Source organism: Ranitomeya variabilis, chromosome 5 (assembly GCF_051348905.1).
Source record: "Ranitomeya variabilis isolate aRanVar5 chromosome 5, aRanVar5.hap1, whole genome shotgun sequence".
NCBI classification, from domain to species: Eukaryota; Metazoa; Chordata; class Amphibia; order Anura; family Dendrobatidae; genus Ranitomeya; species Ranitomeya variabilis.
Window position 1 is genome coordinate 629195984 of NC_135236.1, and position 12635 is coordinate 629208618.

The 12635-nt window shown below is 43.1% G+C and overlaps 1 protein-coding gene across 2 annotated transcripts in view; it reads right to left on the minus strand.

The window, feature by feature from the left end:
• The window catches only part of LOC143776636 (protocadherin gamma-C5-like), a 96516-nt gene that overhangs the window by 6931 nt on the left and 76950 nt on the right, over nucleotides 1-12635 (minus strand). For both annotated transcript variants that reach the window (XR_013215884.1, XM_077266202.1), the window contains 2 exons: nucleotides 10826-10884; nucleotides 10437-10525 (listed from right to left, as the gene is read on the minus strand). Coding sequence is in view for 1 of the 2 variants with exons in the window: in XM_077266202.1 (XP_077122317.1) it covers nucleotides 10437-10525; nucleotides 10826-10884 (148 nt within the window). In the remaining variant the exon portion in view is untranslated. The remainder of the gene's footprint in view (nucleotides 1-10436; nucleotides 10526-10825; nucleotides 10885-12635) is intronic.

Consider the following 12635-nt stretch of genomic DNA (forward strand, 5'->3'; position numbering starts at 1 on the left):
TGTCTAGCTGCTTCTTACCTCCTCTTAACCCTTGAATGGCTCTGATCTTAGCTGTTTAACATGGATGTCCAGAGTTTGGCTTCCAGCCTGAGTAATCTCGCGGCAAAAGTTCAAAACATACAGGATTTTGTTGTTCACACTCCCATGTCTGAACCTAGAATTCCTATTCCAGAGTTCTTCTCTGGAGATAGATCTACCTTCCTGAATTTCAGGAACAATTGTAAATTGTTTCTTTCTTTAAAATCTCGCTCCTCTGGAGACCCTGCTCAACAGGTCAGGATTGTAATATCTTTCCTGCGGGGCGACCCTCAGAATTGGGCATTTGCATTGGCACCAGGGGATCCTGCATTGCTCAGTGTGGATGCGTTTTTTCTGGCATTGGGATTGCTCTATGAGGAACCCAACCTGGAAATTCAGGCTGAAAAGGCTTTATTAGCCCTCTGTCAGGGGCATGATGAAGCGGAAATATATTGTCAAAAATTTCGGAAATGGTCGGTGCTTACTCAGTGGAATGAGTGCGCCCTGGCTGCAAACTTCAGAAATGGTCTTTCTGAGGCCATTAAGGATATTATGGTGGGGTTCCCTACGCCTACAGGTCTGAATGAGTCTATGGCTATGGCCATTCAGATTGATCGGCGTTTGCGGGAGCGCAAACCCGTGCACCAGTTGGCGGTGTCTTCTGAACAGGCACCTGAGACTATGCAATGTGATAGAATTCAGTCCAGAAGTGAACGGCAAAGTTATAGGCGGAAAAATGGATTGTGTTTTTATTGTGGTGATTCAGCTCATGTTATATCAGCATGCTCTAAACGCACAAAAAAGCTTGATAAATCTTTTGCCATTGGTACTCTGCAGCCCAAGTTCATTTTGTCTGTGACTCTGATTTTTTCACTGTCTTCCATTTCCGTTGATGCCTATGTGGATTCGGGCGCTGCCCTGAGTCTTATGGATTGGTCATTTGCTAAACGCTGCGGTTTTAGTCTGGAGCCTCTGGAAGTCCCTATTCCTCTGAAGGGAATTGACTCTACACCATTGGCTATGAATAAACCGCAGTATTGGACACAAGTGACCATGCGCATGACTCCCGTTCATCAGGAGGTGATTCACTTCCTTGTACTGTATAATTTACATGATGTACTAGTGCTGGGTCTGCCATGGTTACAAACTCATAATCCTGTCCTGGACTGGAAAACAATGTCTGTGTTAAGCTGGGGATGTCAGGGGGTTCATAATGATGCACCTCCGATTTCTATCGCTTCATCTACTCCTTCTGAGATCCCTGAGTTTTTGTCTGACTATAGGGATGTTTTTGAGGAGCCTAAGCTCAATTCGCTCCCTCCTCATAGAGATTGTGACTGTGCTATAGAATTGATTCCTGGCAGTAAGTTCCCTAAGGGTCGTTTATTTAATCTGTCACTGCCAGAGCATACTGCTATGCGGAATTATATTAAGGAGTCCTTGGAAAAGGGACATATTCGTCCATCTTCGTCCCCTCTGGGAGCAGGTTTTTTTTTCGTGGCAAAAAAAAATGGTTCCCTGAGGCCTTGTATAGATTATCGCCTTCTGAATAAGATTACAGTCAAATATCAGTATCCATTGCCATTATTGACTGACTTGTTTGCTCGCATTAAGGGGGCTAGGTGGTTCACTAAGATAGATCTTCGCGGTGCGTATAATCTGGTGCGGATAAAACAAGGTGATGAGTGGAAAACCGCATTTAATACGCCTGAGGGCCATTTTGAGTATTTGGTAATGCCTTTTGGACTCTCCAATGCTCCGTCAGTCTTTCAGTCCTTTATGCACAATATTTTCCGTGAATATCTGGATAAGTTTATGATTGTGTATTTGGATGATATTTTGGTGTTTTCTGATGACTGGGAGTCTCATGTTTTACAGGTCAGGAAGGTGTTTCAGGTTCTGCGGGCCAATTCTCTGTTTGTGAAGGGCTCAAAGTGTCTCTTCGGAGTCCAGAAGATTTCTTTTTTGGGGTACATTTTTTCCCCTTCTACTATTGTGATGGATCCCGTTAAGGTTCAGGCAATTTGTGACTGGACACAACCTACATCTGTTAAGAGCCTACAGAAGTTCTTGGGGTTTGCTAATTTTTATCGTCGGTTCATTGGAAATTTTTCCAGTATTGTTAAACCTTTGACTGATTTAACTAAAAAGGGTGCTGATGTTGCTAATTGGTCTCCTGCGGCTGTGGGGGCCTTTCAGGAACTTAAGCGCCGGTTTTCTTCTGCTCCTGTGTTGTGTCAACCAGATGTTTCACTTCCTTTTCAGGTTGAGGTTGATGCTTCCGAGATTGGAGCGGGGGCGGTTTTGTCACAGAGAAGTTCTGATGGCTCGGTGATGAAGCCATGTGCATTCTTCTCTAGAAAATTCTCGCCCGCCGAGCGCAATTATGATGTGGGTAATCGGGAGCTTTTGGCCATGAAGTGGGCATTTGAGGAGTGGCGTCATTGGCTTGAGGGTGCTAAACATCGTGTGGTGGTCTTGACTGATCACAAGAATCTCATTTACCTTGAGTCTGCCAGGCGTTTGAATCCTAGACAGGCTCGTTGGTCGTTGTTTTTTTCTTGTTTCAATTTCGTGGTTTCATACCTGCCAGGTTCAAAGAATGTGAAGGCAGATGCTCTTTCCAGGAGTTTTGTGCCTGACTCTCCTGGAGACTCTGGGCCTACTGGTATCCTTAGGGATGGGGTAATATTGTCCGCCGTATCCCCAGACTTGCGACGTGCATTGCAGGAGTTTCAGGTGGATAAACCGGATTGTTGTCCACCAGAAAGACTGTTTGTTCCGGATGATTGGACCAGTAGAGTCATCTCCGAGGTCCATTCTTCTGTGTTGGCTGGTCATCCTGGAATATTTGGTACTAGAGACTTGGTGGCCAGGTCTTTTTGGTGGCCTTCCTTGTCTAGGGATGTGCGTACCTTTGTGCAGTCTTGTGAAGTGTGTGCTCGAGCTAAGCCTTGCTGTTCTCGGGCCAGTGGGTTGTTGTTATCCTTGCCCATCCCGAAGAGGCCTTGGATGCACATTTCCATGGATTTTATTTCTGATCTCCCGGTTTCACAGAAAATGTCCGTTATCTGGGTTGTGTGTGACCGCTTTTCTAAGATGGTTCATTTGGTGCCCTTGCCTAAGTTGCCTTCCTCCTCTGAGTTTGTCCCTTTATTTTTTCAGAACGTGGTTCGTTTGCATGGGATTCCGGAGAATATCGTTTCTGACAGGGGATCCCAGTTTGTGTCTAGATTTTGGCGGACATTTTGTGCCAAGATGGGCATTGATTTGTCTTTCTTGTCTGCATTCCATCCTCAGACGAATGGCCAGACGGAGCGAACTAATCAGACCTTGGAAACTTATTTGAGGTGTTTTGTTTCTGCTGACCAAGATGACTGGGTTGCTTTTTTGCCACTGGCCGAATTTGCTCTTAATAATCGGGCTAGTTCTGCCACGTTGGTCTCTCCTTTTTTTCGTAATTCGGGGTTTCATCCTCGTTTTTCCTCTGGTCAGGTGGAGTCTTCGGATTGTCCTGGAGTGGACATGGTGGTGGACAGGCTACATCAGATTTGGAATCAGGTGGTGGACAATTTGAAGTTATCTCAGGAGAAGACTCAGCAGTTTGCTAATCGCCGTCGCCGCGTGGGTCCCCGACTTCTTGTTGGGGATTTGGTGTGGTTGTCTTCTCGTTTTGTCCCTATGAAGGTCTCTTCTCCTAAGTTCAAACCTCGGTTCATCGGTCCTTATAGGATCTCGGAGATTCTTAACCCTGTATCTTTTCGTTTGGATCTCCCAGCATCGTTTGCTATTCATAATGTGTTCCATCGGTCGTTGTTGCGGAGGTATGAGGTGCCCGTTGTTCCTTCGGTTGAGCCTCCTGCTCCGGTGCTGGTGGACGGAGAATTGGAGTATGTTGTTGAGAAGATCTTGGATTCTCGTGTTTCCAGACGCAAACTCCAGTATTTGGTTAAGTGGAAGGGTTATGGTCAGGAGGATAATTCCTGGGTGGTCGCCTCCGATGCTCATGCGACTGATTTGGTCCGCGCCTTCCATAGAGCTCACTCTGATCGCCCTGGGGGTTCTCGTGAGGGTTCGGTGACCCCTCCTCAAGGGGGGGGGGTACTGTTGTGGATTCTGTTTGTGGGCTCCCTCTGGTGGTTACTGCTGGTACTGGGTGACTTTGGTGGGTTGCGGCCTTTGGTTTCCACCTGTCCATCAGAGGCTGGGTGTTTCCTATTTTGCCTGGCCTTTCTGTCATTCCCTTGCCGGCTATCAATGTATTCAGATGTGCTCTGTTTGGTTCCTGCCTACCTGCTCCCAGATCTTTCAGGATAAGCTAAGTGCTGATTTTCAGTTGTTTGGTTTTTTGTCCAGCTTGCTTATTATGTCTCTATGCTAGCTGGTAGCTCTAGTGGACTGAGGTTCTCCCCATGTGCCATGAGTTGGCACATGGTTCTTGTAATCTCAGGATGGTTTTTTGATTAGGGTTTTTTGCTGACCGCTCAGTCCCCTTTTGTATCGTTCTGCTTTCTAGTTTACAGCGGGCCTCAATTTGCTAAATCTATATATATCATCTCTATGTGTGTGCCTTCCTCTCATTTCACCGTCAATACATGTGAGGGGGCAACTATATCTTTTGGGGTTCATTCCTCTGGAGGCAAGTGAGGTCTTTATTTTCTCTGCAGTACTAGTTAGCTCTTAGGCTGGTGCGTGGCGTCTAGAACCAACGTAGGCACGCTCCCTGGCTATCTCTAGTTGCGTTTGTCAGGCGTAGGGCAGCGGTCAGCCCAGGTTCCATCACCCTAGAGCTCGTCCGTTATTTATTTGTACTTTGCTTGTCCTGTGCTATCCCTAGCCATTGGGGATTCATGACAGCCCGGTCATTAACGTGCAAACCACCCTTGGGGGTGAAGGGGTTAAGGACCCGGGAATTTTTTGTTTTTGCACTTTCGTTTTTTTCTTGCCTTCTTTGGAGAGCAGTAACTTTAAAAAAAAAAAAATCTCAATGTAGCTTGTTTTTTTGCAGCATGTGTCGTAATTTTGAATGGCACCATTCATTTTACCATACAATGCACTGGAAAAACAGCAAATAAATTCCAGGTGTGATGAAATTGTAAAAAAAAAAAAAAAAAATGACCTGGAAACATACAGTCATGTATGTCAGTCAGTTGGAACTCGGATACGGCTGTTTGAGACAGATGCCGGCTATTTAATATAGCCAGTATCTGCCTTATGTGAAGAGAACTCAGCTGCTGAGCCCCCTCCATACATGAGGATGTATTACTTGAACATGAATAACACGTCCATTTGCAAGAAGGAGTTTATATACCATTACAGTAAAAGTTCCAATAAAAAGTTTGCCCAAGACTTAGATATTGTTAACCATAGGATAGGACGGGTCATCAATATTAGATCGGTGGGGGTTCAACACTTAGCATCCCAACCAATCAGCTGCTTGCATTTCACGTAGCAAAGAGGATCGTCACAGCTCCATACACTGTGTAGTGATTGCTCCCGGGTACTGCAGCTGAGCTGCCATTTGTGGTGGGTCAAAAAAGTGCCCTATTTTTATGGACTGTCAAGAAATATACATATTGTTTGAAACCATGTGCTAAAATCAGTCCTCAGATAGAGAAAAAAAAACAAATGCAGCTGGCACTACTCCACTCATGTAAGGATACTTCAGTGTTGATTGTTACAAAATCCATCACAGGGGAGGTCTAAAGAGCCTGGTTGTTCTCTTACTTGTGCTAAAATCATCTTCTCTCTGCACACTCCATATTTTTTGGATTACAAGACGCACTTTTTCCCCCAAAATTTGAGGGGAAAATGGGGGTGCGTTTTATAATGCGGATATACCTTATCGGCGCGCCACTGCTGGTGTTCAGTGCTGCTGCTGCGCTATGTCCGGTTCTGCTGCTGTTGTGCTGTGTACGACGCTGCTGCGGGGGACTCTGTCGACATTTTGTGAAAGGCCAGAGCCTTCGCAGTTCTGTGGTTTCCTGTGGACTTTGGGAAAATGGCTGCCGGGGGGCAGCGCATGCGCAGATGGAGATCTCGGTGCCAAGATCTCGGGAGATGAGATCTCAGTGCTGAACAGCACTGGACACAGCGCAAGCAGCAGCAGCAACACCGGACACAGCACAAGCAGCAGCAGCACCAGACACAGCACAGCAGCACCAGACAAAGCGCAGCAGCAGCAGCACCGGATACAGCACAGCAACAGCATCGGACATCGGAACACCCCCTCATCCCATCCTGCGGCCTGCAGCATCACCCCACTCCTGCCTCCTCCAGCAGTGACCCTGGGATCCTGCTTCACCGCAGCCACCACTCCCGGTATGCAATAAGACGCATGGAGTATAAGAAGCAGCACCAAGTTTTTATTTCTGTTAATGTTGATGATTATGGCTTACAGCCAATGAAAACCCAAAATACATTATCTCAGTAAATTAGAATACTTTATAACACCAGCTTGAAAAATTATTTTAAAATCCGAAATGTTGGCCTACTGAAATGTATGTTTAGTAATTGTACTCAATACTTGGTCGGGGCTCCTTTTGCATCAATTACTGCATCAATGCTGCGTGGCATGGAGTCGATCAGTCTGTGGCACTGCTGAGGTGTTATGGAAGCCCAGGTTGCTTTGATAGTAGCCTTCAGCTCGTCTGCATTGTTGGGTCTGGTGTCTCTCATCTTCCTCTTGACAATATTCCATAGATTCCTTATGGGGTCAAGGTCAGGCGAGTTTGCTGGCCAATCAAGCACAGTGATACTGTTGTTTTTAAACCAGGAATTGGTACTTTTGGCAGTGTGGACAGGGGCCAAGTCCTGCTGGAGAATGAAATTTCCATCTCCAATAACTTGTCGGCAGAGGGAAGCATGAAGTGCTCTAAAATTTACTGGTAGATGGCTGCGCTGACTTTGGTTTTGCTAAAACACAGTGGACCTACGCCAACATATGACATGGCTCCCCCAAACCATCAGTGATTGTGGAAACTTCACACTAGACGTCAAGCAGCTTAGATTGTGGCCTCTCCACTCTTCCTTCAGACTCTGGGACCTTGATTTCCAAATGAAATGCAAAATTTACTTTCATCTGAAAACAACACCTTGGACCACTGAGCAACAGTCCAGATCTTTTTCTCCTTCACCCAGGTAAGAAACTTCTGGCGTTGTCTATTGGTCATGAGTGGCTTGACACAAGGAATGCAACACTTGCAGCCCATGTCCTGGATACGTCTGTGTGTGGTGGCACTTGAAGCTATGACTCCAGCAGCAGGCCACGCCTTGTGAATCTCCCCCAAATTTTTTAATGGCCTTTTCTTAGCAATCGTTTCAAGACTACGGTTATCCCAGTGGCTTGTGCACCTTTTTCTACCACACTTTTTCCTTCCATTCAACTTTCCATTAATATGCTTGAACATAGCACTCTGTGAACAACCATCTTCTTTATCAATGACCTTTTGTGGCTTATCCTCCTTGTGGAGTGTGTCAATGACAGCCTTCTGGACATCTGTCAAGTCAGTAGTCTTCCCCATGATTGTGGAGCCTACTGAAACAGACTAAGGGACCTTTTTAAACGGTTAGGAAGCCTTTGCAGGTGTTTTTTGTTAATTCTAATTTACTGAGATAATGACTTTTGGGTTTTTATTGGCTGTAAGCCATAATCATCAACATTAACAGAAATAAACACGTGAAATAGATCACTCTGTTTGTAATGACTCTATATAATATATGAACTTCACTTTTTGTATTGAAGAACTGAAATAAATTAACTTTTTGATGATATTCTAATTTTGTTAGAAGCACCTGTATCTTTCCTATATTCTATTCAGATTTCAGAGCTAAAAACTGAACCAATTCTTTTAATATGAGGCATTATAAATAATATAGAAAGGCAAAAATACATCTGGATCTACTGTCTCCTTCCCCACCATCCTGTAGAATGTAAGCCCGCAAGGGCAGGGTGCGCTCTCCTCTATACCAGTCTGTGATTGTTAGTTTGTTTACTGTAAGTGATATCTGTGATTTGTATGTAGCCCCTTCTCATGTACAACACCATGGAATCAATGGTGCTGTATAAATAAATAAATAATAATAATAATCTTTTGTAAAGTTATCTTTTTTCATACACTGGTCAAGTGTGCGCTTTTACAGCTGCTGCCTGACATTGGATGATGCTGCTTAGTTAATCCAAGTCCTCTTCTTGCTTTATTATGCTGGTATAGTAAAGACGATGTCCACCTTTGTGAACTGTTTTAAAACTTAAATGCACGTATTTGGTACTGAACATTTTTTGCAATTGGATTTCCTTAAATATTTTGCACCGATTTACAAACTTTTTTTTCTCTGCGCGTTCAACTTTGATGTGGTCTGTGGTCATAAGCAGCTGAGGAAAGAGTTACAAACTTTCCTGTAAGACAATTATAGCTTCCTGACTGACAGATTCTCAGTTAAAGAGATTGTCCACTATGAGGACAAGCCCTTCTCATTCCCTTCCTCTCGAACACTAATGCATCCAAAGGCAGGGAGAGTGACGCCAGAGCTGATTGGGAGCAGGGTTCAAGTGTCATAACAACCACACCTGAGCCCCAGGAATACAAGTGCCGTCATTGCTGGAATGGCGCCGTCAAGGGAGGTGTGTATAAGTGTTTTTATTATATAAAAATAAACTCCATAGAATTTTAAAAGCACCAACTTTCATCTCCTGTCTTCATAATGGGAAAATCTATCTTGACTGAATATACATTTTAGAGATTTTACCCATTAGTTGAGAGTGAAAGATCTGTCCAGGAAGAGAAAGAAGCAGAATTCTCTGATAAGATATATTACAAAATTGCTTATTTTCATGTGTACTATTAATTTATGAAATAACAATTAAAACAAATGTTTTTCTTTAATAGCTATAAATGGAAAATTTGCATACTTTGTTTCCAATTTTACAAACAAAGCACTAAGCGTTAGACCTCATTCAGACATCTGTTTTTTTTCTATATGTGAAAAACGTAAATTTTTAATAATTGTTTTATGCTATTTTCAACAATTTTTGGTGCTATGTGCTCAGTTTTACTACTAGGACATCTGCACACCAGTGTTGGCAGCAGGTACGGAATGGGGCTGAAATTCAGCTCTGGCATTTGAAATCACTCAAACTGTCCCTGTCCCAAGCCTGGATGGAGGAAGGCTAGATTTACTACAAGACCAATATTTCTATTGATAACCGTGGCCTGCTGGAGTAAGTGACGGAGTCAGCGAATTTGAGCTCAGTCACAACTCTTAGGCTGCTTTCACACTAGCGTCGTACGACACACGTCGCAATGCGTCGTTTTGGAGAAAAAACGCATTCTGCAAAATTGCTTGCAGGATGCGTTTTTTCTCCATAGACTTGCATTAGCGACGCATTGCGACGGATTGCCACACGTTGCATCCGTCATGCGATGGATGCGCCGTGTTGCGTCGGACCGTTGGCACAAAAAAGTTACATGTAATGCTTTTTGGTGCGTCGTGTCCGCCATTTCCGACCGCGCATGCGTGGCCGGAACTCCACCGCCTCCTCCACGGACATCACAATGGGGCAGCGGATGCGTTGTAAAACTGCATCCGCTGCCCCTGTTGTGTTTTTTACTCACAGTTTGCGTCGGTACGTGCCACGTCGCATTGCGACGTGCGTCGTACGACGCTAGTGTGAAAGTAGCCTTAGCAGTATGGGTATCTTGAGAACACTGATTCTGTTAGCCACGTAGCAGACAAGGCAGCCTATGGCCAGACCGGTCAGTGCAGTTACCATGTTGCTGTGTGCATTGCATGTGTGTTTTTTTTATCTGCAGATTTTCCAAATCTCATTCATGTCTGTGGGAAAAATTCGCAAATAAAACACATATTTGCAGCAAGAGAAATTGACATAGTTGGATTCCAAAATCATAGCGCAGGTCAATTTCTGAAGTATATAAAAAAACACAACGGGCATGAGATGTATATAATTCCTAGACACTTTGCTGGAGTTGCAATATGCTAAATTTATTGCACGTGGACAAATGTGGTGGAAAAACACACCAAATATTCATAGTGGGTGAAAAGAAGACCTTTAACCAAATGTTTCATGATGCGTTGCACTTGTCATATATACTGTATGAATATATATATGTATGTATATATATATATATATATATATATATATATATATATATATATATATATATATATATATATATATATATATATATATATATATATATATATATATTAGATGCAGAGCAAAATATATTTTTTTTTTTAGTTTTGCATCTCCATTGCAAAACAACAGATGTGATCTTGCTTAAGTGCAATGTATTAAATCCGTAAAACTCACAGACAGAACGTATATGACTCTAGCGGACGTCTGAACGAGGCTTTACCCATGGAACAAGTAAGTGATGTTTATAAAGGTAACTAACCAGTTGCCGATGCCAAAATCATTGCTTGAAGCCTTTCGGTTTCTACAGGGTTGTTTGGCCAGATGCCGGCCTCCTCTGAAGGTTGTGCGCTGGGGAGTGAGTTATTATATAGGAAATGTCATAGAAAAAGAAGAGTTAATTCATTGCCAAAGAACATGTCGTTCAGTTTTATGTAGAATAAAGTTGAACCATTATATAATGAACAGTGATTACAAATTCTAATACATTTACTTCCAATTCGTCAATATTTTCAATATAGCTGAAGGAAATGTTCTAGTTTACATTCAGAATCTGCAAACCAGTGCAGAACTAATGCATCTCTCAGTGCAGGGTAGATATGGATAAGATTGATGTTGGAAATGTATAAGAAAAAATATTTATTTACTAACCCGCTGGTCCCCGGTCTCTGCACCTGTGAGAAGTGCCAGTCCATGTTGGCTTGTGCCTGCTAAAAAAGGAAAGAAAAATAGGGAAAATATGTGTAGAATATTTGACATAATAAAACAATCAATATGTTTAATTGCCCAATCTGATTAATGGTGCAGGCAGTTGGGCATTAAGTATCAGCTGGCAGCTTCACTTTAATAGGTCAAGGTTATACTACTTTATACCACGCAGTATACTTTTTTTTTAATAATGGCAATCTATACCAGACATAAGTAACTGTGTACGCATTCAGTTGCCTAAGTCTGTCCATACATTTGGTGGCATCAATGCAGTATGAATTTAGCATTTAACTAATTAACCCCTTTAGGAGCAGCCATTTTGGCTTTCAGGATGACAAAAGTTTTTCAGGATTTTTCATTTTCCTAACATTTTTTTTTTATCAAAGGAGAAATATGAGGTCTTGTTTTTTTGCTGACATACTTTGTAGGTTAGCTTTTAATTTGTACTGATTTGATGTTGGAATGACAAGTAATAATACCAAGACACCAAGTGCCTTCCCCAAGTGCCTTCCTCAAAGTTTTTGTATATATATCTTTTGGTGATTGCTGTTTTTTTGCATACTCCTTTTTCTCTTACCCTTCTTTATCCACACTCAGATGTGATATCAGTCCTTACAGTGCTTTCACGCTGCGCTTTGTCTTATGTTCATTGGTCGTGTTGGGGCTATCGGCCGGACCCGCTGCAAAACGGAATTTGGGTGTGTGCGCTGATGGGGTCTTTGACTATAATGGTGCTGGCAGAGCGAATGTGTGCTCTGTCGTGCATCATTTTTAGTTGTATACGCCTACTGGAGGTGGACACTCTCAAGCCACATGCAAATTAGCCTGTAAGTGCATCAGTGGTGTGTCTATATATATATACGCTAAGTGCCCTGGGGGTGTATCAATATACACTGAGTGCATTGAGGGTGTATCAATGTATACTCAGTGCATCGAGGATGTGTCAGTATACGATGAGTGCATCCAGGGTGTATCAATATACATTGAGTGTATCAAGGGTGTATCAATATACACTGTGTACATCGAGGGTGTATCAATATACACTGAGTGCATCGAGGGTGTATCAATATATACTGAGTGCATCGAGGGTGTACCAATATACACCGAGTGCATCGAGGGTGTATCAATATACACTGAGTGCATCGAGGGTGTACCAATATATACTGAGTGCATCGAGGGTGTACCAATATACACCGAGTGCATCGAGGGTGTATCAATATACACTGAGTGCATCGAGGGTGTATCAATATACACCGAGTGCATCGAGGGTGTATCAGTATATACTGAGTGCATCCAGGGTGTATCAATATACACTGAGTGCATCCAGGGTGTATCAATATACACCGAGTGCATCTAGGGTATATCAATATATACTGAGTTCATCGAGGGTGTATCAATATACACTGAGTGCATCCAGGGTGTATCAATATGTATCAATATACACTGAATACATCGAGGGTGTAGCAATATACAATGAGTGTATCGAGGGTGTATGAATATACACTGAGTGCATTGAGGGTGTATCAATTGTGACAGGGTCACTGGCACTGTCTGTGAGGGGAGATATGAGTCACAGAGATTGCTTTCCTCCGTGATCTAGAAACCCATAAGTTTCTTTTCAGTATGTGCTGAAAGAGTTAAGCAGCCATGTTATTGGTGGGTGTTAGGTGAGTAGGTAAGAGATGGGCGGGACACCTACTCACCATATCTCCACCTCAAGGGTGTGGCTGGGGAAATAAATATCCATACTGTT